Raw genomic sequence first — 26,777 nt, 5'->3', positions numbered from 1 at the left:
GGAACTTGAGACAGTGGGTAAGTGACTTGCCAGGGACCCAAAGTTTGCCAGTTTCTGGGCTTAATGTAAACTCAGGTCTGCCTAGCCCCAAACTCAGCCCTGTGACAACTCTGCCACCTCGCAGAAAGGATGGCATCTGACAGCATAATAAGGTTTGCTGAAAGCTTGTGGAGTGACTGAGGGTCTAAAGTTGCTGAGGGCTGAGTTGCTGAAAGCAAAGGGGGGAGGGGGCGGAGCAGGAGCTTGGGGCATCTCAGAGGTTGCTCCAAGCAGGGTGCTGGAGAGCACACAGCCTGGATGCGCAAAGGTTGTGGGGGGTAGGCAGTAACTGGGAGCACAGTGTTGCTGTCCTGGCACAGACACCGGAGTCTACTGGAAGCCCATCCTATGCCTTGGGAACCCATCTGACCTCAAGCCTGGGGTGATCAGGTGCACGTGGTTCAGGAGCCACGGTGATAGGAAGCACATGGTGTCCAGGAGCCCGTGCTGTCAAGGAGTCCCACAGGCACTGGGAGCACGTGATGATTGGGTGCCCACGGTGATTGACAGAGCTAGCGCTGACTGTGACTGGGTGCCTATAAGGTAGTCAGGAAGCCTGTGGCTAGGAGCCGCCGGGTCACGGGGTCTCAGGGGCGGGCTTTCGTTCACGCCGGGCTGGCTCAGCCAGGGCAGTCGGCAGGGGCCCCAGTGCCTCCCTCACTCTCGAGAGCCTGCTAGGCCGCTCTCCAGCCCTCGGCCGGCAGACATGTACCAGAAGTGGGCCAGGGAGGATTCTCCTAGCCGCAGGCCCGGCCCTTTCACCTCACGGCTCCGTCCGTCACCGGAGGCGGTGATAGCGGGCCTGCCGACGACAGGGGCCTGGATTGGGCCTCAAGAATGCTCCCGGTGCTGGTGGAACGGGGCCCCTGAGGAGGAGGCCGGGGGCAATTGTGGTTGCCAAGTGACCTGGGATCAGGAAACCCCCTGGGAGCCACCACCCTCGCCCCGACATCGTCACCATCCTAGGATCACCGCCCCACGCCCATGGTCGGGCCCCGCGAGGGCGCCCCTGCGGGCCAGTGGGGCCCACACGTCCATCTATGGCGATGTGACCCCAGTGGAGCCGAACTTCTGCCCCCGGGCCTTCGTGGTGCACCTGGAGGGGGCCTGTGCCCAAGCGGAAGGACGACCAGCGGAGGAAGTCGAAGAAGGCTCATGGGCACAGGGGACTGTGGGGTAAGAGGGGCTGGCCCCTCAAGAATCCTTCCTTTTTTCAAGCCAGACACTTCCCTGCTTTCATGTTCAGTGCCTGCCCAGGAGGGAAGGGCCTTACCCCTTATTTTTCAGGCAGCATCCTAACCAGACGTGGTCCAGGGGATCATTGCCAGGGACAAGGCTAGGCCCCATGATGACTTGCCTTTGAAGCCCCAAACTTGATCATGCAATATTGGATTCTCTATCCACTCCAGGAATGACTCCCTCCTTCTTGCCCAAGACATTTCCTAGGACCTTTCCCTATATTTTCCCCCACCCCCAATCCCTAAGGCTCTGAATCTGCCTCACCCTTCCTTCCTTATCTTTTCTTCTAGCATTAGGAACCTGCCCCAGTAGTCTATCAACTTCAATGCACTGGACTCTTCTGCTAGATGATACTGTTATACAGTTAATTAAAAAAACAGACAAACAAACAAACAAAACCTCTGGCATACCAGTATGGCACCTCTAGTATTTCCACATTAATTCCAAATTCATTAGCCATCCTCAATTTTTAGACATACTTACAAAATTAAAGAAGGCTGGAAACTTTTGGCATAGTAACAGAGGATAGGGTAGGAAATTCTTCAAACACAAATGTTTATCCAATCCCTTATGTACTGTGTTAGGCACCATAATAGGTACTTTGGGAGGAGTATAATTAATTAAAGAAGATATGATTCCTTCCTGAGAGGCAGAGTAAAAATTAGACCATATTGTGAAAATAATGCCAAGGTAAGATTCAGGAAACTTGGGTTAATCCTTTACCACTTACTCATTGTGTATATAACCTTGAATATTTTATTTTCCTTCCCTGATCCTCAGTTTCCTCATCTGTAAGATGAAAATATAAACACTTTTATCAGCTACCTAAATAGAACAATTTAGTAGAGAGTTTATAGTTTAGGAGGTCACAAATTACTGCAATATAAAATAGGTCATAATAAGTGCATGATAAGCATGAATAAAATTGCTTTTTATTAGAATTCTGAAAAGGGAAAGGGCAGGTGGTCCTTTAGTACTCTTCATATTGCACTAAGTGGTATCTGCCCTGCTTATAATTTCTAATTCTATGTAGATTATAATAGCCTTTAGGAAAGCAAGGGCCAGTCCAGATAATTCACCCTTTTTTTCCTTTCTTTCCAGAATTTGTTTTCTTTCCTTTTTTTCTTTTGATCTTTTCTTGGCCTGATCTTTCCTATCTGCTTCTAGCTGTCTTCAGTCTTTTCACTGCTATTAATCTTTCACAGGCTGATTCCTTTCAGTATCACTTGATGTCCCATCTATTAGCTTTCCTAATATTTCCTTATCCTCTTTTAGTTAAGTAGCAAAGCTTGTGTTGTAATTTTTATGCGTAAGAAACACCTACATAAATATACCTGTCCTGCACTTGTATAGGAGGATTTTGAGGAAACAGAGGAGCAACTTCAGCATAATGGGGAAAAGAAATTCGTTTGGTGGGATCTGTGGCACTCATCTTCCTATGTCAAACAACCCTCATGAGGTATGACATCATTTGTAACTTATACTTTGTAAGAATAGCAGCACCTATTGCCAAATGGAACTGAATCTCACCGTTAAGAATTCTTTTTTATTTCTTTCCTAGAACATTTGGAAGGTATAATCAAATTTCCATTTGATGGATTTGGTAAATCAAGTGAAATCAAAGACTAAAAGGGGGAAAGAAGCCAGTTTTTCCTCATAGTCTAAACATATTTCTAGTTGTAATAAAACTTTACCAAAGTTCTTTGTTGTTGTTGTTGTTCACTCTTCATATCAAAGGACTTGTCAGTTCAGAAATCAATAATCAAAAAAAAAATTTGAGCACCTATTATTTGCAAGGTATTGTAATAGGCACAGCAAGGGATATTAAAAAAAAGTCTAAGGTAGTTCCTATCTTTAGGGGAGCCTAAAGATCCAATTTACCATAATACAGTCTGGTTGACTTTATGCATTGTAGTATCGGATATAATGATTGATGAGCCAACTCTTCTGACTGTTAATGGAAAGCAAAACTGGGTTCTGTTGAAAAGATTCCCATATAATCTCAACAACACAGCTCACAAAGATCCCTTTACATAAAGATTTCTGTCACACATGCAAATAGTACACTAGAATAATAATGAAATCCCCAAGTTGAAAGTTACTTTGAAAAGTCATAATCATATTTGTGTTCTCCCAAATGGAAACATTTCTCCTTTTTTCAAAGAGTAAGAAACTCTATAAACCTTCTGTAGTATTCCATTCTGTGGTTGAACAACTCTTCTATCAGGACTTTTTTCTTGTAATAATCTAAGTGCTTTATCCTGTTTTGGAACTTTCATGCCATTCATCTTTAGTGGACTTGAGGACAACTGGTACCAGTCTTCTAATAAAATAATTTTCCACATACTTTTAAAAATCACATCTCACTAATTTCAATAGAATGAATCATTCTACTTGTTTTTACTCTTTTTCAAGGATTTTATTCTTTAATTTTCTTATCAGTTTTGTGATTCTATTTTTTTCCTAAGTTTTTTTTCAAGTTATGGAGTTCATTGCTAGTAAGGGTCTGACCAATGCTGAATGTAATGGGAACAATGGTGAATTTCTTTGATGGCCAGGGCTTTAAACAGGAAAAGAATTTTGTGACATCTCAGATAAGATAGTGGTCCCCAAATGTAGAAGGTTTAGTGAATGTGCAAGTGCATGCCACGGTATTGAGGGAAATGAAACTATTTGTGATACAGCTGTGATAATTAAAACATAAGCCCCTTTAAAAACCTGTTTTCCTTTGGCTTAAAAGGAAGTGTGGCATAGTGGAGAAAGAAAGAGCTGGCTTCTGAACTAGGAAGACCTGGGTTCAAGTCCCACCTTTGACCTATTCTGGCTGTGTGACCCTGGGCAAGTCATTTAACCTCTCAGTGCTCTAGGCAACTCTTTAAGACTATAAATTGCAGAGAAGGTGCCAATTTGCATTGGTAGAAGGAGTTTCTTCATCTGGAAGATCTCTACATCAGTGAAATCACAGGCAAAGTCCATATCTCTTTCCTTTGGATTAAAAGCTTGCATCAAATGTTTCAGGTTTGTATTGGATTGATAAACGATATTTATCTGCTCCCCAACTATAATAATGAACTGAACCACAATGTATATAATCTCAGGGCAAAGGAAGTATTGAAGTATTAGTAATTGCTAGTACATATAGTTTCTATGTTGGTGTATTTAGTGCATGATAAAAATTACATTAAGATAATACTTAATGTTAAGTCTGTTTTAAAACAAATATTGTTATAGAATTTACCTCATTGGAATTTGGAATCAGATGTCTTCACTCTTGAAAGTAAAAACTTCCCACCTGGAAGGGAGAGTGCAGCAGGTGGTAAGCAATTTTAGATGTATATAGCTTCTCTTGGAAAATAACTCATTTTAAAGGGGGTTTATTTTTAATGTACCACCAGACTTATATAAAGACTAACTGTCATTTTTTTCATACATGTTCTTTCAGGTAAACTGAAAAAGGTAAGGATATTAATAAGTTTAATTTTAAGTAATATGCAAAATATATATTTTAATGAAAAAGTATCTTTTAAGGCATTGTTTTATCTAGGTATATAAAACTTTAAATTTCAGTTCTTCAGAATTCTTACATGTTAGAACCTTTAATAGACTTAATGAGGCTGCAGACCAGTCATTTTAGCAAAGGCTTGATTGATTTGTTCAATTTTTATTAGGTACAATAATCCCATAAGAGGAAATTAGCACTTATAAAAAAACAAGCATATTTTGTAGTTATTTTCAAAATAGCAAACTAAATTACATGAAGTAGTTTTTGTGATTGTTGTCAATAATTCATTATGAGGTTATAAAATACTTTATCCTTTTCATTTTGATTAATATTTTAAAATGAAAGTGTTTTAAAAATGAAGGCAAATTGTAGATCTGTTTAGGATTCCTTGGTTAATATTTCATTGATACTTATAAACAAAAATTTTAATATACAAAGGACAACAAACAGATCTACTTCTCTTTTTAGCATATATTGATTATTTATGCTAGAATCACTAGGAATTATTTATGTGTATGTAAGGAAGACCCTATCTCAGGATTTTACTGTGTATTCCTTAAATAGAAGATGAATAGGGATCTGAGATACATTCTATTATCCTTTTTTTTAATGTTGTTTTGCTTCATAGAATCATTTGGAAATTCCATTAGAACAACTGATAGAACTTACTTTGTCGGAGAACCCACAAAAAAGATCTCAGGTGAGATTTATTCAACAAAAGCTAAAGAATATGATTTAATTTATTTTGTATTTTATTAATTTTTATTATTTTATTTTTTATTATTAATTTTTTATTATCAGAACAATAGTAAAGCAGGGATGTTTCAGTTCTGGAGCTACCCTCATAATGAAGCAATAACTATGGAGAATAGGTAAGAGAAGTTTTTTTATTCAAAACTAAGTCAAATGAAGTTACTTTACTTTTTAGATGAGGTAGCTAGTAAGTGTGAAATCTTCAAGATCAGTAATGTATTTCAAGAAGTTCTAGTCTTTACAAAGTTTTGGCTTAGAGGAGGAAAGCATTTTTTGGTATGGATAAAAATAATAGCTCATATTTATAAGGCACTTTAAGGTACAGAGAGAATGTTTTCTAAAACAATACTGTGAAGTAGATGCTGCCCCCATTTTACAGATGAGTAAACTGGGGCTCATAGAGTTTGGGGCTTTCCAAGACCAAAACTCTGGATCTCCTGACTCAAGTCTTTTCTTTCCAATAGGACATCAATGAAAAATGTCCCTTTCAATTATAAGAGCCATGTAAATACCCCATATGTGAACTCATATAAGAATTAACTGCCAAGTATAATGTTTTCATGTGTATTTGACAGGATTTGATTTACTGCACAGCTGTGGTCTACTTCTCTTCACCCCTTCACATTTTGACCAATACCACTAGCCACTTAGACTACTGTGTCATTGACTATTTGTGTTATTTCACTGTATCCTTCATTTTTCAACTCACTTTTTGACTCCTTTTGAATCTTGGACATTACTGGATGTATTGTTAGTATATCTGATATTTTGTTTATTGGCTACTATCAAAGCAAAGTGGTTTAACTCTAGTACGAAAGATCAGTGAAATTCAAGCCATTTAAGAACCCTGTCAAGACATAAGTAATAATTAATGAAGGTACTATTTAGATCTCTATTTCCAGAAATATAAAATGTTTTAAACAATACATATTATGAATTAACTTCCTCATTGTGAACACTAATCTGTATTCTTTTGCATATACACACATGTACATAGATATTTACATGCAGAGAAGAAAAAATGTTCTAGCATTTTAAGACAAAAATTTTAGGTGGTAAAAGGTTGATTTTAAATCTCATTATTGGTTTTGAAGAAGTAACATCTCCATAGTTAATAGCTATCTAAATAATTTATTTTCCTTTGTGGCTAATGGATTGAATTGGAACTCCCTGAAAAAAAAGGTAATATGTAATAAGCACTCTTTCCCTGTCACTTAAAAGGTTTGGTGGTGTGTGTGTACCCAAAGGATAGGGAATAGGAAGGGTTTTTCCAAGGTAATGAGGCTCATTGTTGGATAAGAATTTTCATTGTAGAGAGTCTTCGAGTGTCCTGGAGTGAAATTTCGCAAAGTTGAACTTTATTCTGGGATAAAGAAGTGTAATTTAATTAACTTTGAGCAGTGTGATATTACAGAAATACAAGTTTCATTGCAAAGGTCAGAACTTAAGAATTACCTCCTTTGGCCCCTGCCTACCTAATAGCAGTAGACAATTAACCCTGATAGAATATTTAAAATGACTCTTTGGTTCTTGTTTTTCTGAGATTAGAAAAACATAGCAACTGACTTATGTGTCCAAATGAATAGATAAAAAAATAATATCTAAACTTTTTCAATAGAAAAATGATTTTTTTCAAAATTTCAGACAGATCTGATGTGGCTATGTTAGGTAGGGTAAGCTGGATTTATAAGCAACAAGAAAATGGTATCATTGAATATTGGTAAATGAAGAATTCCTTTAATATCAGTATTTCTAACTAACTTTGTAAATAGAAAAGCCAAAGTTACTACACATTCCCCACATTAATATCAAGAATCTGTTATGTAGCCTTCCTGTTACTTTTACTTTATTATTTCTAGCTTTAAAATGAAATAATAACTTTAACTTTATATTATATATATATATATAATATATATATATATATTAAATAATAACTCTAACTTTAAAAATGAAATAATAGCAACTAGCCTAGTAGTAGGTAATTGAGTATTCTTGGAATCATTTTTATTTAGTAAAACTGAGCATGTGTTTTGCTTTTTAACTTTTTTAAAAATAAATTTTTGACTTTCCTTTTAAACTTCATAATGTTTGTCAATACATTTTTAAGATCACATATTGGTGTAACTAGAAACACGATTAAGGTATCTCAGTTATTTCTTAAAAGAACTTCCTTATATCTCATTCTGGGCAAATAAGGCATAAAATTTAAACTTAGCTTCTAATTTGAACTAGTCCTTTTTTTCAGATGTAATAATTGAAGTATTGTGTTTGTGTATGGAAATAGAGGAGGGAAGTGAGTATAATTAGTTGCTTTTCTGATGGTTAATTATGTCTATCTGTAATTACCTACATTGACACTTAAAATACTTAAAAGTATATCCAGTTAACATTTTGTTTATGAATTGTTTCTTTCAGATCAGACAATATTGAGTATGATTTGAATGATTGTTCAAACAGTTCACAAGAGTATATTTTAGTTCTGGAAGGACAGACAATTATTACTAACTTGTGATAATCAGCTTGTCTCTATATACATTAGTGATATCCAAATATATGCCTTATAGAAAGAATTAAAATAATAAATAAAATTTTTACTTTTCAAAAGATAAGTAAAAGCTAGGTTCTTTATTTTTGTCTTTCATCTTTTGTAAAAGATGCATTCTTAATTGCAAAGCAAATCCTTTCTTCACATAGACTTCCATTACAATATAGAGGTATACTCCCACAGAACTAATCGCCAATTAAATTGAGTTGAAAATTTTTGGCAAAGAAAAAGTTAGGATGTTATCCAGCTCCATAGCATGTTCATTTTACTTTCAAAAACAACTTTGGAATGTTTCAGCACTATAGTTCATCTAGACTCTTGCCTTTTTTTTAAACACTGTAATTTCTTTCCATGTCTAAGGATCTCTTTACTTTTGAAATGTAGCCTCCTTTCTGTCTGACTAGATTGATGTATCTTATCAAAAGATATTCCTCATATAATATGATTTTACCAACCTCCTAGTTTATCACTTATAACTTATTTATAGAGTTCTATGTCACTTACAAAGTTTATCTGCACAACTTCATGTGGCATGCATTAACCCTTTTTACACATGAGGAAAAACAGATGTGAGAAACTAAACTGACTTGACTTGTTATATAGCTTATAAGTATCTGAAGCAAGATGTGAATTTTTGTCTCAAGTCTAATGTTCTTTCCATTATGACTTGTTAGCCTTTAATTAGGTTTTGAGCTTTGTAAAATAAATTCCCTACTTATTCATTTAACTCAAAAATTCTGTAAGGCAGACTTTTTTTTTTTAAAACAAGTAAACAAATACCAAACTCCTAGCTACTTGTTTATTTTATGAAACATTCATTCTGTGGAAAAATCAGGCTGTTTGAATCAAGACTTGGCCGTTATTTTCTGGAGACCAAGTAGAAGGGAAGATTTGATCTTCTAGTGATCAGAACCTAATTCTGTTGCTGTTGCTATATTTTTTAGCAGCAGAATTAATTCACATAATCTAGTAAAGTGACTGTCATTTAAGTTTGAGTAACTAGACTATAAATTATTAAAGATTATGTCACAATAACAGAACAGAATTTAAAAATTCACAGGTTCTTAGATTTGGAAGGAACCTTAAAGAGCATCTAGTACACTCCTTACTAGAACAGGAATTCTTCAACATTCCTGATAAGTAGTTATCCAACTTGAAGACCTCCACTGAAGAAGGAGGAAAGGATATATAATTCTACCATCTCTTAATGCAGCTTGCTCTATTGTGAACAACATATTAATTGTAAGGAAATTATTTCTTCTGCAATTTGGATAAGACTGCCTTTGCTCATTAGTGCTCCTGCCAGGCATCAGTGCCAGGGGAACTTCTGTTTGCTGAGGAAAGCTTCAGGATCTCAGAACAATGAGAGATTTGTATCTGGATGAGGAATTTTTGTCAGGAAGCACAAACTTCGAAAAAGTATAAGAGGGGAAGCCATGGAAGATTGTAGATCAGTGACTTTTGCTTGAGTGAGCCATCCTTAGAGCAGTAAGGATAGTGTTACTTATATAATGAACAGTTCCTTTTATCTCTTTCCACCTAACTGTCACCTTGGAGTCTAGTGCTACCCTGTCTCAGCTCACATGGATGAGGAAAGGAGGGATATTGTAGGCCACTTGAACTGGCTCTTGAACCTGTTGTTTATTGTGCATCCTGAGCATTTATACCTCAGAAATTGGCCAAGTATATAAATTAACTCTGTGGAGGATAGGTTTGAGAGTAAAGATATGGCAGGGAGACCAATTATTATTTAACTACATTAGTCCAGTCAAGACATGATGAGGATTCTGATCGTCTAAGTAAATGCTAGGAAATAAATTAGATGATGTGGAGGAAGAAGTGACTTGATTGGATCCCTGGGATATGAAGGAGAAGAGTCGGGGATGACACTGAAATTGTAAACCTGTGTGAAAGGGTAGTAATTCCCCCAATAGAAATAAGGAATGTTGGAAGAGTAGTAGTTTTTTAGAGGAAAGATAAATGGATATATCAAGTTTCAAATGCCTTTCAGTCATTTTGATTATATCCAGTTAATTGACAGTTGGTATACTATAGTTTAGGAGAAAAATGAAAGCAAATCACCTCTAAGACCTCCAAGATCTTGGACTTTGGTCTTTTGTTTTAGGATCTAGGCCAAGCTAAAAGATTCAGGTGCCAGGACCTCATCTACAAGAAGCGCCTATCATCCATTGACAGGCCAGATCTTCCTTCTCTAGTGTTTGAAAGAAAAATGCTGCTGTTTTCTGTCTTTCATAGGACTTGAGGGTGGGAGGTCTAGACACAAGGTATGACATCTATATCCGATGATTAGTAAAATCCTACTTCTTACTGTCTCTAGTTCATGTCATGTGTAATCCTAAGATTCCTAAGAAAGAACCAGCCCTCTCTTATTATTCTCCATTCTCTTATCCCCGCCTACCTCAACTCTGCCAAGTCCCTACCTATCTCTCTCTTCATCTTGCTTTCTGGAATCACTGTTCTGTAAACTTTCCTTTGTTTTAGATCTTTTCCCTTTGTGCTCTGTATCTTCCTTTCCATTCCCGCACCCTCTTATTGAGGACTTGAGGACTTCTGTATATGTGCTGATATTACTTCAGATACCCTGATCTCTCCAAGTTTATCAACCCTTCAACACTTATGTCCTATACGTCCTCTCCACCTCATTTACACACAAGAAAAGTCTACTTCTCTCATTAAGAACTCTTGAATTTTTCTATCTAACAATAACCATTTAACTGTACATTTGCCTCTCTGCCTTACTCTTAGACCTTTAGTATTCTCCCAGGTTATTGCACTATTCAGGTTTCACTTTTCTTTCCTTCATAAATCTACTCTATTAAGTAAGCTTAATGTTATATTATCCTATACCATTGAACCCCTTGTCCACTCCATCATTTGTTGCTTGTGCTTTGCCAAATCTAAAACCTTGACTCCTCTCACCACTTGTTTTTTCTTTTATTCCAAATCACATTGATACAATTTTTGATAATCATTTTCTAACATTGTGCAATTCATGTTTTCTTCCTCCCTCTTCCTAAAAAAAGACAGGTAATATGTTATAGGTTGTACACATGTTATCATATAGTACATGTTTCCATGTTTGTCTTGTTATGAAGCAAGATACAAATTGCTTAATGGATGATGCAGAGTCAAAGGAGCAGAACCAGGAGAACATTATACACAGAGACTGATATAATCGAATATAATAGAATTCTCTACTAGCAGCAATGCAATGATCCAGGACAAGTCTGAGGGACTTATGAGAAAGAATGCTATTCACATCCAGAGAAAGAACTGTGTGAGTAAAAAACACAGAAGAAAAACAACTGCTTGACACATGGGTTGGTGGGGATATGATTGGGGATGTAGACCCTAAATATTCACCATAGTGCAATTATCAATAATATGGAAATAGGTCTTGATCAATGACACATGTAAAAACAGTGGAATTGTACAATCAGATATGGGGGAGGGAAAGAACATAAATCATGTAACCATGGAAAAATATTCTAAATTAATTAAATAAAAATTTCCAATTAAAATTTTTTTAATTAAAAAATAAACAAAATTGCTTAATAGAGAAAAATTCATAGAGAAATAGAGTGAAGAATGGTATGCATGAGTCTGCACTGAAATTCTGTTAGTATCTGCTATGGTGATGGATAATCTTTTTTGTCATGAATCCCTTGGAGTTGTCCTATCTTTGCATTGCTGATAATAGTTGTCATTCACAATTGATTGTTGTGCACTACTATTGCTCTTATGAACTACATACTCCTGGTTAGATTCCTTTCACTTTGCATCAGTTGATATAAGTTTTTTCCCAGGTTTTTTTTGTTATCATCTTGTTTGTCATTTCCTATGGCACAATAGTATTCCATTTCAGTCATATACACAACTTGTTAAACCATTCACTATTGATGGATATCCCTTCAGTTTCCAGTTCTTTTTCACCACACAAAAAAAAAGCTTCAATAAATATTTTTGTTCAAGTAGGTCCTTTTCCTCTATCTTTAACCTCTTTGAGATACAGACCCAGTAGTGGCATTGCTGGATAAAAGAATATGCATGGTTTTATGGTTTCAGATTGTTCTCCTGAATGTGGTATCAGTTTATACCTCCTCTAACTGTGAATTAGTCCTCTCACCATTTGCTCCCCACCTTTCTACTCCTATCACTCTCTTATACCCTTTCTCTTCCTTCTGCTTGTATTCATGTGTCACTGAATTGGAAAAAATCACACAATAATACTAATTGAATCTATTTCACTTTCTACACAGTACTCATTCCAAACTTCCTTGTTTCTCCTAAAGTCTCCTACACCATTGCTATCTCCTACTCAGCAGAGGATCTTGCTATATATACTTTACTGAAAAAACAGAGGGCTTTCACCATAAATGTCCTCTTCCCCATTTGCCATCTTAGTGCCCTTTAACATTGTTAACACTATATCAGAATATTGTTTATTCCTTTCCTCAAGACTCTTCTTTCTAACAAAGCCACTTACTTTACTTGTTGTCTTGATTCTTCCTCCTCCCATTTCCTTTCTCAGACATTCTCTGTCTTTAATTTTGCCTTGTTGCCTACAAACATGCCAATCTTCACTCAAAAAGTCCTGAATGTACTGTTTCCTCAAGCTGTTGTCCAGTATATCTCCTCTTTAAATTTAAAGTAAAAGACATTTACACTTGTTACTCCCAATTTCTTTCTTTTTTTCATTTCTCATCCTCTTAAAATCTTACTTCTGATCTCTTCTTGATTGCAACTGCTTTCTCCAAAATTACCAGTGATTTCTTTTAAAATAGATTTAATTTAATTCATTTTTTGTTACAATTAACTTATAAGCTGCCTTCTTCTTTCCCTCTGCACCCTGTACTAGAGATAGCTGCCATTTAACAAAGATAAATATATATATATGTACACATACATATAAAACTAGTTTATTGTTTCTCTGGAAGTGAGCATATACAAATTGTTCTTCAAACAATATTACTGTTACTTTGTGTATACAGCATTCTCTTGCTTCTGCTTATTTGGCTGTTCATTAATTTCACACAAGTCTTTCCACATTTTTTCTAAAATCAACTTGTTCATTGTATAATGGTTAAATTGTGATTTTGACTAAATAATAGTTATAAAAAAGTGGTTGCTGATTATTAACCTTAAGTCAGGAAAACTATTAGCATCTTTTAGCAATTTTGTTTAATTGGATATTAGTAAAAAGAGGGAAATATGGAAGGGAAAGAGATAAGGAGACTGCCTAGCCTACCCCTAAATGCTAATCCGGTAAAATGAAGCTTGCTCCCCAACAGAGTTCCAATCTCCTTGTGGGAAATCCTAGTCACTCACCAGCAAGCCGGGCAGGATCCAGGCAAGGTCCCAGTGCAGGAAAACCCTTGTGAGCTAAACTCACCAAGGCATCAGTGAACCCAACAAGAAAATCCCTGACTCCAAGAAACTCTAAAGCCAAAAGTCAAAGTCCTGAATCGGAAAGGCCCAAAGCTCCAAGTTGAAGTCCAAAAAGCCTGAAGGAACCATCCTCCAAAGAAGTCCCAAGGAGAAGTCTCAAGGAGAAGAGACTCCAAAAAAGAACTCCAAAGGAGAAGAAGCCCCTTGGAGAGGAAGTTCAGGACTTTTTATAGTTCTTTTTCATCCCATCACTTCCTGTCCCATTCCCACTTTACAGGAGTCAATTGCAGTCTTTCAATTTGTCTAGGACTGCCCAGGGGAATTGGGGGGGGGGGGTTGGAGGTGGGGTGAGGGTGGTGGTGGTTGTTGGTGGGGTTGGCAGTGGCCTCTGGAGTTGTCACCCACTCTAGCAAGTATCTCATACTTAGTGACTGGTGAGGTACTAAGTAGGGGTACTTAAGTTTTTGATTGAATAACTTAAAAGTCACTGATTGATAGAGTTTGACTCATTCTTCACAATCGTTTCTTATAACACAGTGGTTTTCCATCACAGTTATATACCTAAACTTATTTATCAATTCCCAAATTGATGGGTATCTCTTCAATTTCTAGTTCTTTGCCATCACAAAAGGAACTAATGTAAATATTTTAGAACATATAGGTTCTTTTTCCTTTTCCCTGATGACCTTGGGAAACAGATCTAAGAGTGGTATTGTTGGGCCATTTTAGAACAGTTTGGGCATAATTCTGGATTGTTCTTCAATATGGTTAGATCGGTTCTCAGTTCTACCAACAGTGTATTAATGTCCTAATTTTTCCTTAACCCTCCAATATTTGTCATTTTCCCCTTTATCATTTTAGCCAATCTGATAGGTGTGAGCAGATATCTCAGAGTTCTTTCAATTTGCATACCTTTTCTCTTTCTGTGAACCAGGAAAGGGTTAATAACGGCCTGGCAGTCTTTAAGTGCCAGGTCTAATTTTCTTCTTCTGAAACTTACTATTACCACTCCCAAATCTGTCTCTCTGTAATCAGTGAGGTGACCTTCATCTCCTAGCTGATTAATTATAAATCTGCCATTCTGGATATTGGAAGATGGGAAAATGCTCTTAGTTGCCTAAAAGCAAAAACTTTTTAACATTTATAAAACATGTAAACATTACCCCTCTGTGGGTTTTAACCTAGAAACCTCAACTTTCTAATGAACTTTGATTGAAGTCCCTTAAAAACTTGTTTCTTCCATGTTCTGATCCAACACTTGTCATACCTTCTTCTGTTTGCTTTCATCATTCATATCTCAATCTTCACTATATATTATTTTTCCTTTTAAAATATGCTTAGGTAAATGCTTCCAAGGTTTCAAAATCAGGGAAAGGATCCCTAAGAATTCAATTGCACAGTAAAAACAAGCTGTTCTAAACAATTTACATCATTCCTTTAGCAATTAAAGCTATTGTGGAGAGCCATCATACCCAATTGCTGCAGGGGTTCAGCCTCCCCCAGGGGATAGGGTCTTGGAGGTGGGATAGTATCAGTGGATGAATGGGACAGAGCTTTAATATTCAACCCACAGCACAGATTTCACAGGATAAAGTGCTCCACCTTGGCTGAGGCTTGGCTTCATTTTATACCCTCCTGATCATACATCTACTTGGCACACAATTTCATTCTCAACATACATGTTTCCATAGTTCCTAACAACAGATGTGAAGCCTAAGGAGACATCAACAAAACATTGTTGCTAAGTACAGGGCCAGAGGGTAGAATCAACATGACCCAGATTTAGGTTGGAGAATTCTGAGCACAGATTTGCCAGAAGTTTTAAGCCTAGAAAAGAGGTAGAACTGAGAACTGATCCAACCATTTTGGAGAACAATCCATAATTATGCCCAAAGTGTTCTAAAATGACCCAACATTACCACTATTAGATATGTTTCCCAAGGTGATCAGGGAAAAAGAAAAACCTATATGTTTTAAAACATTTTAGAACTCTTACCTTCTGTCTTAGAATCAATACTATATATTTATTCTAAGGAAGAAGAGAGTGGTAAGGGCTAGATAATAGGTGACTTGCCCAGGGTCACATAGCAAGGAAGTATCTGAGGCCAGATTTGAACCTAGGACCTCCTGTCTCTAGGCCTCTAGGCTCTCAATCCTTTGAGCCACCTAGCTTCCCCCTCTCTGTTTTATTAATAAGCCATTTTTAGACATCTGAATTTTCTTCTAATTATTGCTTTTGCTGTACCCCATAAATTTTGATACATTATTTCATTATCACCATTATCTTTAATAAAATTATTCATTGGTTCTATGATTTGTTCTTTAACCCACTCATTCTTTTAGATTAGGTTATTTAGTCTTCATTTAATTTTTAATGTGTTTTCATCATCTCTTAATAAATGTAATATTGTATTGTGATCTGAAAAGAATGTATTTAATATTTCTGCTTTTATGTATTTAACTGTAATGTTTTTATGCCCTAATATAGGGTTAGTTTTTATAAAGGTACCATGTATTGCTAAAAATATATATATTCCTGGCTTTTGCTATTCATTTCTTTCCAAATATTGACCATCTCTAGCTTATTTAAGATTCCATTCATCACCTTAACTTTTTTAAATTTATTTTTTGTTAGATTTATCTAGTTCTGAAAGGAAAAGGTTGAAGTCTCCCACTATTAGAGTTTTGCTATCTCTTTGCACCAATAATTCATTTAGCTTTTCCTTTGAAAATTTGGATACTATAGCATGTTACATAGATGTTTAGTATTGACATTATGTCATTATCTGTGGTACCTTTTAATATAATATAATTTCTGTTTATCTTTTTAAATTAAATCTTTTTTAGCATTAACTTTGAGATCATGCTGAAACCCTTGCTTTTTTTAATCAGCTGAAGTCTAATAAATTCCACTCTAGCCCTTCATTTTTACTTTATATGTGTCTCTCATTTTTAAAATATGTTCCTCGTAAGCAACAGATAGTCAGAATTTGGGTTTTGATCCATTTTGCTATCCATTCCTGTTTTGTGAGTAATTTCATTCATTCACATTCTGAATTATAATGACTAGTTGTATATTTTCCCTCCATCCTATTTTTCTCACTTTATCCTTCTCTCCCTCTCTTTTTACCTTATCCTTCCTTAGAAGTTTAACTTAATTTTTAAAATCTTTTTTCCTAATTTATTTTTTCAATTACATGTAGAAACAATTTTTGACAATTATTTCTTGACATTTTAGGGTTCAGATTTTCTCCCACCCTCCTTTTCCCAACCCCCTATACTATACTAGTAAAGTATACTATATACAACTATACTAGTACTAATAAAGTAGAGTATACTAGTACTTTCATGCAATATGTATTTCCATAGTGCTCATGTTGTGATAGAAAACACATAACCTATATACAATAAAAATTTCAGAAAGGAAATAAAGTGGAAGATGGCATGCTTTGATCTGTACTCAGACTCCAATAGTTCCTTCTTTGGTTGGGTATAGCAATTTCATTACAAGTCCCTTGTCTTGGAAATTTGCTCTATTGATAATGGTTTAGTCCTTCACAGCTGATCATTATATAATATTTCTCTTAAAGTATGCATTGCTCTACTGGTTCTGCTCACTTCACTTTGCATCAGTCTTTCCAATTTTTTCTGGATTCATCCTATTGTTTCCTTTTCCATTTGTCCAATCCTACTCTTTAAAGAGTTGTTTCTTTGGTGTTTGTTTTCTTGTTTTTGTCTTCATTTCATTTGGTCTATTCCTTAGTGAGTTGTTTTCTTTAGTGTATTTTTATGTCTCCAATTCCACTTGTTCTAGTCTGGATTTTAGGGAGTTGATTTCTTCAGTCAATTTCCCCTTAGCTGTTGTACTTTTCTGTTAGTTCTCTTATTTGATTTTTTAAACTTCTTTTCAGGTTTTTTCAGGGATTCATTTGGGGCCTGACATCCTTTCACACTTTCCTTTGAAACTTCATATGTTTTCTTTTTGGTGTAGCTGCCCTCTTCAGAACTCATATTTTGATTTTTTATATCACTAGCATAACTTTCTAAGGTCAGATTTTTTGTCCTTAGTGGTCAGGACTAGACTCTTGAAAAATATTATAACTTTTCATATTGAATTCTTTGCAACAGTGCTGGTAAACTGACACTTGGCACTATGTCTGGCTAATGCTATCAATGCCACTGTGACAAGGAAATCACTTTTAAAAGACTGATATATATTAATTTAAGGTCGCCAAGGGATTCAGCTATGCAATTCCTAAATGAAACTCAAGTCAGCCATCAACCTTTTATAGAGTTTAATTACAGACAGGAGGAAGAAAGGAATTAGAGATAGAGAGAGAGAGGGAGAGAGAAAGGGGAGAGAAGGGAATAGGGCTTAAATACCCCTTCTGTTTAGGCTGGGCCAAAAGGCCCAAGCCCTTAGATAGCTGAGGCAAAGAAAAGAGATCAGTCCCTATTACTCACGTGACCAAAATGGAGAAACAGTCTCAAAGGCCCCCACCTTCAGCTTCCTTCAGAGCAAGCTTCTCAGAGCACACTCCAACTACTCAGACAAACTCCTCAAACCCCCCCCCCCTGAGTCTTCAGACCCCTCTATCTTTAAGGAAACCATCCAAGTTCCCTCCCCTCAGTTCTCACATCTACCAATCACTGTCCATCAATTTCCCTGTGCCAATGGAGGCTCTAGCTTAACCCAGGACCGCCCAGAGGTCTCTGGCTTTGCACATGTCTGTTGAAGGTCATATTTTCAAATAATTAAATCTTTGATCCTTTGCTACAGCCCTTCCTAAATCCTGTTAACCTGAGTAGGGTAGAGATTGGAATAATTAAATTTTGATCTATGCTGCAGCCCTTCCTCAATCCTGTTAGGACTGAGTAGGGTGGAGATTGATTCCAAGTATCTCCATTGTATCAATTCTAAGATCAATCATGACTCAAAGAAATTCCTGTTCTATGCTTAAGCATAGGTCAAAGTTCTTTCCATTGTTCAGCAAAAGGTTTCTGTCCTAAAGTAATCTTAAGAAGGGAGGAGGAGGAACCTCCCATGCCAATGGGGTTCACATTCCAATAGACTATCAGTAAGAAATTTTCCAAGTATGAAATTTCCCAATGGTGAAATTTCCAACATTTATAAGTCTTAAGGAATTTTAAGGTTTACACCACTGAGTTACAGATGCCAAAAAACATGGGTCATTATGGAGTTACTACCACCTCCACCTTAGCAGGGCTTTAAAGTCATCCTTAGACAAAACTTTTCTCAGGTTTTAACCTCTTCAGCATTTCCTGTTCATTAGTAAGAAAAGGGTGGTTAAGTAACTAGTTTAAAAAACTCCTTGATAGTACTTCTTATTGCCCCATAGTTTGACAGTTCACACAGTTCAGCTGCTACTTTGTCCTTCTTCCTTTATACCTTATTTATTTAATACATGACATTTCCTCAAACTGTACACAGGATGGTATAATTGTCTTAGTTAATAGTTACCTTCAATCCTATAGTCTTAGATAAGATTCAAGTCCTGCTTCAAAATAAAAGTTTGGTGTTATATTTTATATTTATGTCACCTTTTTGTATTATTCTTCCCTACTTTTATATTTATGTGTGTTTGTGTGTGTATAAATATATATATACATGTATATATATATATTCCTCTCTATTCCTCTACCCAATAAGCAATCCCTTATAATAATTTTTAAAAGCAATTCAGCAAAATCAGTACATCATTTTTCCCATTAAAATATGTTGGTGTTCATATATCAAGTTGCAAATACTCCTTGGTTATCACTCACAATTTAAAATGAGATGCACAGAAATAGCAACATCTCTGCTTAATTGGGGCAACTCAATCATTGTAGAGCCATGGGGATGTTTCTTATTCCTAGAAATTAGAGTTGGTCAGGCTTAAGAAAGGACATCATAATACTTAATAATTGAATTTTAGTCAATTGTTCAATCAATAAACATTTATTAAAAGCTTATTTCTGTGTGTCAAGCACTCTGCTAAGTGATGGATTTGAGCAAAATTGAATTTCAACAGGATCTCATACATTAATTCTTTCAGTTCACATGCTTAAAAAGCAAGACTTCATGATTTTTTAAATTGGGAAAGAAGATGTTATAGGGACTGATTATCAGACAGATACTAAATACCACATGAAGACTATATTTTTGTTTTAGTCATTCTGATTTATGAATTTTAAAATGATGAGAAAACATACACTGTGACTTCTGAAAATATTTGCAGTGTTTTATACACTACCTCTGCAAAAAAGGAGTTTTCACAAACTTTCAAAGATCACTCTAAAAAGTATAGGCTTTTTGGTATAGTATAAATAATGCAGGATTTTGATTCAGCAGACATGAGTTCAAATCTTGCTGCTTCCACTTTGTGACTATGACCTCTCTATACCTCAGTTTCTCATCTGTAAAATGAGAGGATTAGCCAAGATGTCTTTTATGCTATAAAAACATAATGGATACAAAGATCACTAGCAGTTTCTCAGCAACCATATATCTATCAATCAGGCCCTTCAATTTTATATATAATTATAGATTTATAGATATCAGAGCCTGGTGACTTGAACTCATTTAAAGTTGTTTGGGCACACTCTTACCATCTCTCGTCTTGATTTTCAACTTCAGAGTAATCATTTTTATTCTTTTTCTTTGGTTGTAAAAACAAGTCTTCCTCACCACTGTTGTTGTCCCACCCACTCATCTGCTGTCTTCACTTTTCTTTGATCTTCTAATCTCCAACATATCCTTTATTGGCTTTCTCTTCCTCACCAGTCTCAGTTTATTATCAGGTTGAGTGCTGCAGATAATATTCTTATGGGACCATGGTATACTACTCAAAATCCTTTACCTGCACCTGCTACCATCATGTGTTTTAAAAAAAAATATTAATTGATTGAAGAATTTTTCATCTATGTACATTTGCTCCTGTAGACTGCTCTTGATTTTCTAATCTTTGACTATTGGGTCTGTCTTATCTTTCCTCTGAATTATTTCCAAATATGCTTTTTTTGTAAATTGAAGATAAATGTCAGACTATGTCTAGTTTTCTGCTCCTCCATCACTGTTTCTAAGATGGAGTAGTCAAGTTTCCTTTGAAAGTTACCAAGATTTTGACATCAGTAATCAAATCTTCCTTATTCTTCTGATTCACATTCAACATTGTAATTTCTCTTTTTTCTTCCCCTACATTTTAAATAATTAAATTACCATTAAATTTCTGCTTTTTGTGAAGTGAATGCTTTAGCAGATATATAATTAATTAAGTTTTCTATCACTAAAATATGCTAGCTCAATGCCAGGTTTATTATGTTTCCTGAATTCTTGGTCTATTTCCGTCATTCCAAGGGGTCTGTAGTATACTCCCACAGCAGTATTCTGTTTCTTTCTCTATTGAACTTAACACAAATGTTCTCCACCATATCTCTTTTCTCCAGTTCCTGGATTTCCTCATTGTGAAAATCATCTTAATGTACAGTGTTACTTTACTATTCCTTTTGTTTTACTCTTTTCGAATTAGGTATTCAATTCATCAGAGCCCACAATGGGCAAAGAAAGCATTGTGCTAGTTTGGATATATAACTACAGGAGAGTTTGTTATCTTTCATAGGCGTATTCCAGTAAAAAATCAAATCCCACTCAATCTTAAGGATCAGATAAGTAGGTTTGAATATGACACCTTGCATCAGGGTTTCAAGTTCACCCTATTAATTATGCATATTTTTTTTTATTCTTTATAAATAGTTAAAGCTGTGGGTTTCATTACTGGTTCTTTTTTTGGACATAGACTCCTTTAAATATTGGACTGTCATTGTTATATTCTTATTTCATCAACCAACTTATATTCTTAAAAAGACAAGAAACTGGTTGCAGGTATAGGTAAAGGAATTTGAACCCAAAAATTATTATGGCCCCATAAGAATAGTATCTGAAAGAGTAAAAAAAGAATAGTATCTGAAGCAATACATTGCAGAATAAATTGAGGCTAGAGAAGAAATTAAGACCAATAAAGGAGTTTTAAAAGCTATGTTAGAGATTAGAAAAAGATCAAATTGCTGCTTTCTGACTCCCCACCTGTATTTCAATTTAAAGACATTCAAATAAAGGAAAACATATTTTATCAGTGTGTGTGTTGATTCATCATTCTTGTTGTAGTCATGTTCTAGTATACACCCTGTTCTTAGACAGTTTTCTTAAGTTTTTTACTTCCCACATCTGCCTTTTTTTGAAGTCCCCTTACTTTTAATTGCTAATAGTGATGTAATGCCATTTTTACCAAGAAGATTTTTGGCATATGTATGGAGTGTAACTGGGGGAAGGGGGATGCTTTTACTCCCAGAAATAATTATGTATTCTAGAAAGTATTCCATAATTAATCTTTTCTTATTTTTTATGTGCTACATATGCTCAGCATTCAGTCAGATGCTTTATTACATCTGACCATTTCAGGGTAGAATATAATGCTTTTAAAGTATTTTTAAGACCATTTTCTGTGCATGTACTTTAAAAAAAAAAATATATATATATATATATATGTATAGGTATCACGTAAAAAATAAGTGAAGATTGATTAGGGAATGCCTTCTAGAATACAGATTTTGAAGAATAGAGACTCAGTAAGTAAAAAGAGGGAATTCTGAATTCTGGAGGGAAAAATAATAACTTGTTCAGAGGAGCAGATACAAGTCTTTTCTGGTTTCCAGAGATGGTTAAAGTCCTGGATAGATCACATCTATAGTTTTTTTTTTCAGTTCTGGCTCTCATATCTTGGGAGGACTGTCACAAAGACTTTAAAGAAGGATGATGAAGTTGGGGATATATTCTAAACTATGTCAATATAAATATCATTTGAAAGAATTGGGAATGTTAAGCCTAGTGAGAAGATTCAGGTATTTGAAAGACTTGTAGAAGAAATAGACTTGTGTTATGTGGCCCCAGAATGCAGAACAAGAATCAATAAGTGAAAGTTATGGAGAGGCAAGTTTCTGCTCAATATATGGAAAATCTTCCTCATGACCAGAGCTATCTAAAAGTGGAATGAGTTGCTTTGGGAGGAGGAACTCTTTAAGCCCAAATTAGTTGATCACTTGTCAGGGTTATTATTTGGGAATTCCTATCTTAGAGAGTATACTATTAATGATCTCTGGTATACCTTCAAGTTCTTAACATTCTGTGAGTCTAGGGAAGCCAGCTAATATGAGTGGATGTTACATGAACACTGTGTGTCAGTGAACAACAAAAAATTAAGTTTTTGAAATTGGGAGGTCTGGGAGCAGAGGGGAATCTCTATGGGACCTTCACAATTGGACAGGAATTTGGATTTTTGAAATGCAGTATTACTCCAGATAAATAATAACTGACATTTTTACAAAGGCAGCTTTGGTGTTGTGAAAAAGACACCAGTTTTGGAATAAGGAGACCTAGTTCTAGTTTCAACATTAATACTAGCCATGTGAAGTTAAGCAACCTACTTCTCAGAGGTTCAGGGTCCTCGTTGGAAAATGGGGATAATAATAGTTATATCCTCTGCCTCATGGGATTTGTAAATCTTAGAGCACTATATAAATGTGAGCTATTATTATGTGCAAACATCAGTAGATAGGATGCTATGTCTGGTTTTGGTGCTTCCAGGGTATATATAGACTTTTGGTATTAATCTATCCTAATCCAGGATATATTTAAATTCATTAATTTAAAAATAATTTATCATGCCTTGAATATCAGATTTGGTTATAATTGAAAATATCAATTTTACTTTGCATATTTATGCAAAATAATGAATCTTGGCCTTTAAATAAAAATGTCGGAAGTACTACTTGATGTCAAGATCAACCAGAATACTTATTTATTTTAGTTATCAAGGTTCTGAAAGTTAACATTTCTCTATAGTTCTATGTGTATATGACATTCAGAATTGATGTCAGTCTTTAACTTTTGTTGCTTTTTCATATTACTGTGTTCATTTCTATAGCATTCTAACTCTTGTAAATAAATCTAATATTAATTATTTTTAAAGGGATTTCCAAAAACCTCCGATGGAAATTGGCTTTAAGGTAAATAATCCTCTAAGGCTCTTCACTCTGAACCACTCACTAACAGGTGCTTCTGTTGATAAACAAGCTGGTTCTTACACTGCACTACAACAACAGATGCCATTAAGTCTCTGCTGGCCTTATGCTGATGGAGACTTTTGTAAAGATAGAAGTGAGGCTGAGAATAATTCTTATCCAGCTATAGAAAGCAACAATGATGAAACTTTATCTGCTTCAAATTGGAATATGAAATATGGGAATAACAGCATGGAAGAAAATCTAACTGATGAAAGTGATTTATCAGAAAATGAAAAAGTAAATGATACAATATTCACTTATTTTAAAAAAGTGGACCTGAACTTAAAGCCAGAAGTAATAGAAGATTTTGAAGAATCTTTCTTGGAACAACCAAGTGAAGTATTTTCATATCCTGATTTTCTCCCTCCACCTTTTAATACTCTAGACTTGCACAAACTGGCTCTCTCAAAATCTGAAAATTGGAAAGTGGCATTAGATCCTATAGAAAGCTCCATTGAGCAGTTGATAAGTCGTTTATTAGAAATGGAAAGAATACAACACCTGACTATACAAAAGGAGAAGCCAAAGATACCAGCCAACTGCTCTACTCCAGTCACTACTGAACGACCCAGTTCATCCAAAGCTTCATCAAAACAAAAACAATCAAGATATCCTGAATCTCTGCCTCTTCAGATAGCTTGTGTAGATAAAGGTAGAGAAAAAAGAAAAAACAACTCTAATTCTTGCAAACTTGAACAGAATACTTCAAAATGCAGTTGGAACAATGCTGGTAAACATAAGTGGAATTCTAGGCCATCATCTATCAGAAGCTCATCTTCCACAAAGCAAATCATTGCAACTTATGATGATTTTAAAATTCCCAAAGGACCCTCTTTAAGTCCATGCCAAGAAGTTTCATCTAGACCTACTTCAAGCCATTCCATCACTCAAACAACTCATCCATTGGTTAAAATGGTTTCAACAAGATGTGTGCAGCCAAAGTCTCCACTACCTTTATCTTCCCTATCTCTTTGTTTGCCTGAGACATCAAGAAGCAAAAAAAAACTTTATCGGAAAACTATAGCTGTAAATAGACCATTCCATGTTCAGAAGAGGCATTGTTTATCTCCTTCACTTACAGCTAAATGTGAGAAGTGCTCACACATTGACCAAAAATAACCTTATTTTTTCTGTCATCGTTCTCATTGGGAGTAAACCTAGTCCACCATACCAGTTGAAATCTGATTTATCACTCCCAGTTACAGGTATTACAAAACGAAAAGAAAACCCCAAAGATTACTTGAAGTGATATGAAGTAATTCTTATGAAAATTACTTTGTGCTTCATATAAATCTGGGAGTTTTCCTGATGACAGATTTGATAAACCTTTTTTGTTTCATCACCAAGAAATATTTCATTGAGGAAACCAAATTCTAAAGACTGTCCTTTCATTGTGACTTTTCTGGTGTACTTAACATCAAACATCAATAAATTAGATACTTGACTTTAATTCTGTAGTTATTAATTTCATTGGGATACTCATTTGTCTTATAATTGAAAAAGGATATTATATGCAATAGATACTGATGCCATAATTGCAGTTTCTGGTAGCACCTTAGCATAATCAACTGCATTTTTTTCTTTTTTTCTCTCCCTTTTCTCAAACCTTTCTTTTGCCCATGCATTAATGGATTTCAAGTGGTTCATGTTAACATTTAAAACTAAAGAGGTTACTACTAACTCATGAGCTAAATTAACATACCATCTAAAAAATGCTGGATGATATATTAAAAAGATCTGAGATTAGGTAGGTCCTCTGGTTTCAGAGAGAAAATAGGAATAAGAAACAATCTGATTTAGTCACTGTAGGAAACTGCCCTTTCATTCCTTCACCAATGCTGATCATTGACTTAGTAGGTAAATTCATACAGGTCAAAGAAAATACATTTGCCTAGTCTCACCAGGATTATTTCCATTACCCCTGGCTGCCTCTTTAGAGCAGATTGAAGCATGAAATAACTGCGACACTGGCCATTTTCCTAACCAAGTGAAATTTGGTATTATGCAGCCACTACTACCCTCAAATGCCAGCCTAATGGCTTGAAAATGTCAAGTATAGAACAAAACATGATAAAGCATATTTCACTTTAACAAATTAGATCAGCCAGTCCTCCCTTCTCTACAACTTTGCACCCTGATAGTAGAATACAGATACTTTAAATTTTAAGTTCCTAGAAATTATGTTAACGTTCTAAGCTAAGAGCAGAACATCTAAAGTCTTCTCATCATGAATTAGTGAATAGGTAGAAAAAGAACCTAATGGGGAAAATTTAAGTCCATGCATTCATCTATGATTTTTCGACATTTTCCGGTCTCCTATATGCTTTGGTTTTGATGGCTATTTGATGAACGATTATATTTGAAAACGGGTGAGATGAAAGGTGACTACTGCATGTCAGAAAAAAAAAAAAACTTGCAAAAAGGCCAGCTAAAGCATAGCACCCCTTTTCCTCCCTACAGTGCATAAAGTGCTGTCATTTCTTTTTGTTATGGATAGTGATTCTAATGTGCTACTACTCAATTATAACCTAAAGAACATTGTATTCCTTCACAACTTCTGCATTTTACCTGGTTATCCATTTCCGCTTTCCTTTCACTCCTCCACCCAGGCAAACGTCACTTAAATGTTCATCATCCAGTCATCTTCACTGAACATTTCATCCTTGTTCTGACCACCTTATCTTACTTTTCTTAGATAATATACATGACCATGTCTTGTTTCACTGTTTATCTTCATAGCATTTGGCAGTGTTTTGCACGTAGTTTTCAAGCAGTGTCAAAGTGAATTCTGGTACTCCTACCCCCAAACCAGTCTGGTTATTTCTGATGTTTCTCTCATTTATCTTGCTGCACATATAACTCTTATATGTACCAAATAACATGAATTTGCATGTTAAACCTCAGCGGTTAGAGTTCACCTTTTTTAATACTTTTAGGACTATCATAGAAGAGGTAGCAAATTTGTGATAGACTCCGCATAAAGTACAAGAAGTCAGATTTTGGAGCAATGTAAGATAAATGACTTTCAGAATTATAAAACAAAGCTTCCAAAGACATTTCTGTAACAAGTATGAAATATGAGATTGAATGGTCATCCTTGATGCAGGAGGGATGATGCAGTAGGGCTTCTTGGCCTAAAAAGATGCCAGACTGGTCTCAAAGGTCCTA

General features: G+C 35.4%; 1 protein-coding gene across 1 annotated transcript; it reads left to right on the top strand.

Annotated features, from left to right (window-relative positions):
- Positions 1 to 202: 202 nt before the first annotated feature.
- On the top strand, positions 203 to 25,059 carry FAM217A (family with sequence similarity 217 member A). Its single transcript, XM_056823378.1, has 7 exons — positions 203 to 1,215; positions 2,632 to 2,737; positions 4,510 to 4,594; positions 4,721 to 4,734; positions 5,409 to 5,480; positions 5,582 to 5,652; positions 23,516 to 25,059. Exons 1-7 carry the CDS (start codon positions 746 to 748, stop codon positions 24,726 to 24,728), a joined length of 2,031 nt encoding a protein of 676 aa, XP_056679356.1. The 5' UTR covers positions 203 to 745; the 3' UTR covers positions 24,729 to 25,059.
- Positions 25,060 to 26,777: the final 1,718 nt, after the last annotated feature.

This window comes from Monodelphis domestica, chromosome 3 (assembly GCF_027887165.1).
Source record: "Monodelphis domestica isolate mMonDom1 chromosome 3, mMonDom1.pri, whole genome shotgun sequence".
NCBI classification, from domain to species: Eukaryota; Metazoa; Chordata; class Mammalia; order Didelphimorphia; family Didelphidae; genus Monodelphis; species Monodelphis domestica.
Note: the sequence above shows the minus strand (reverse complement) of the source record. Positions and strands in the feature narration are given on the sequence as shown.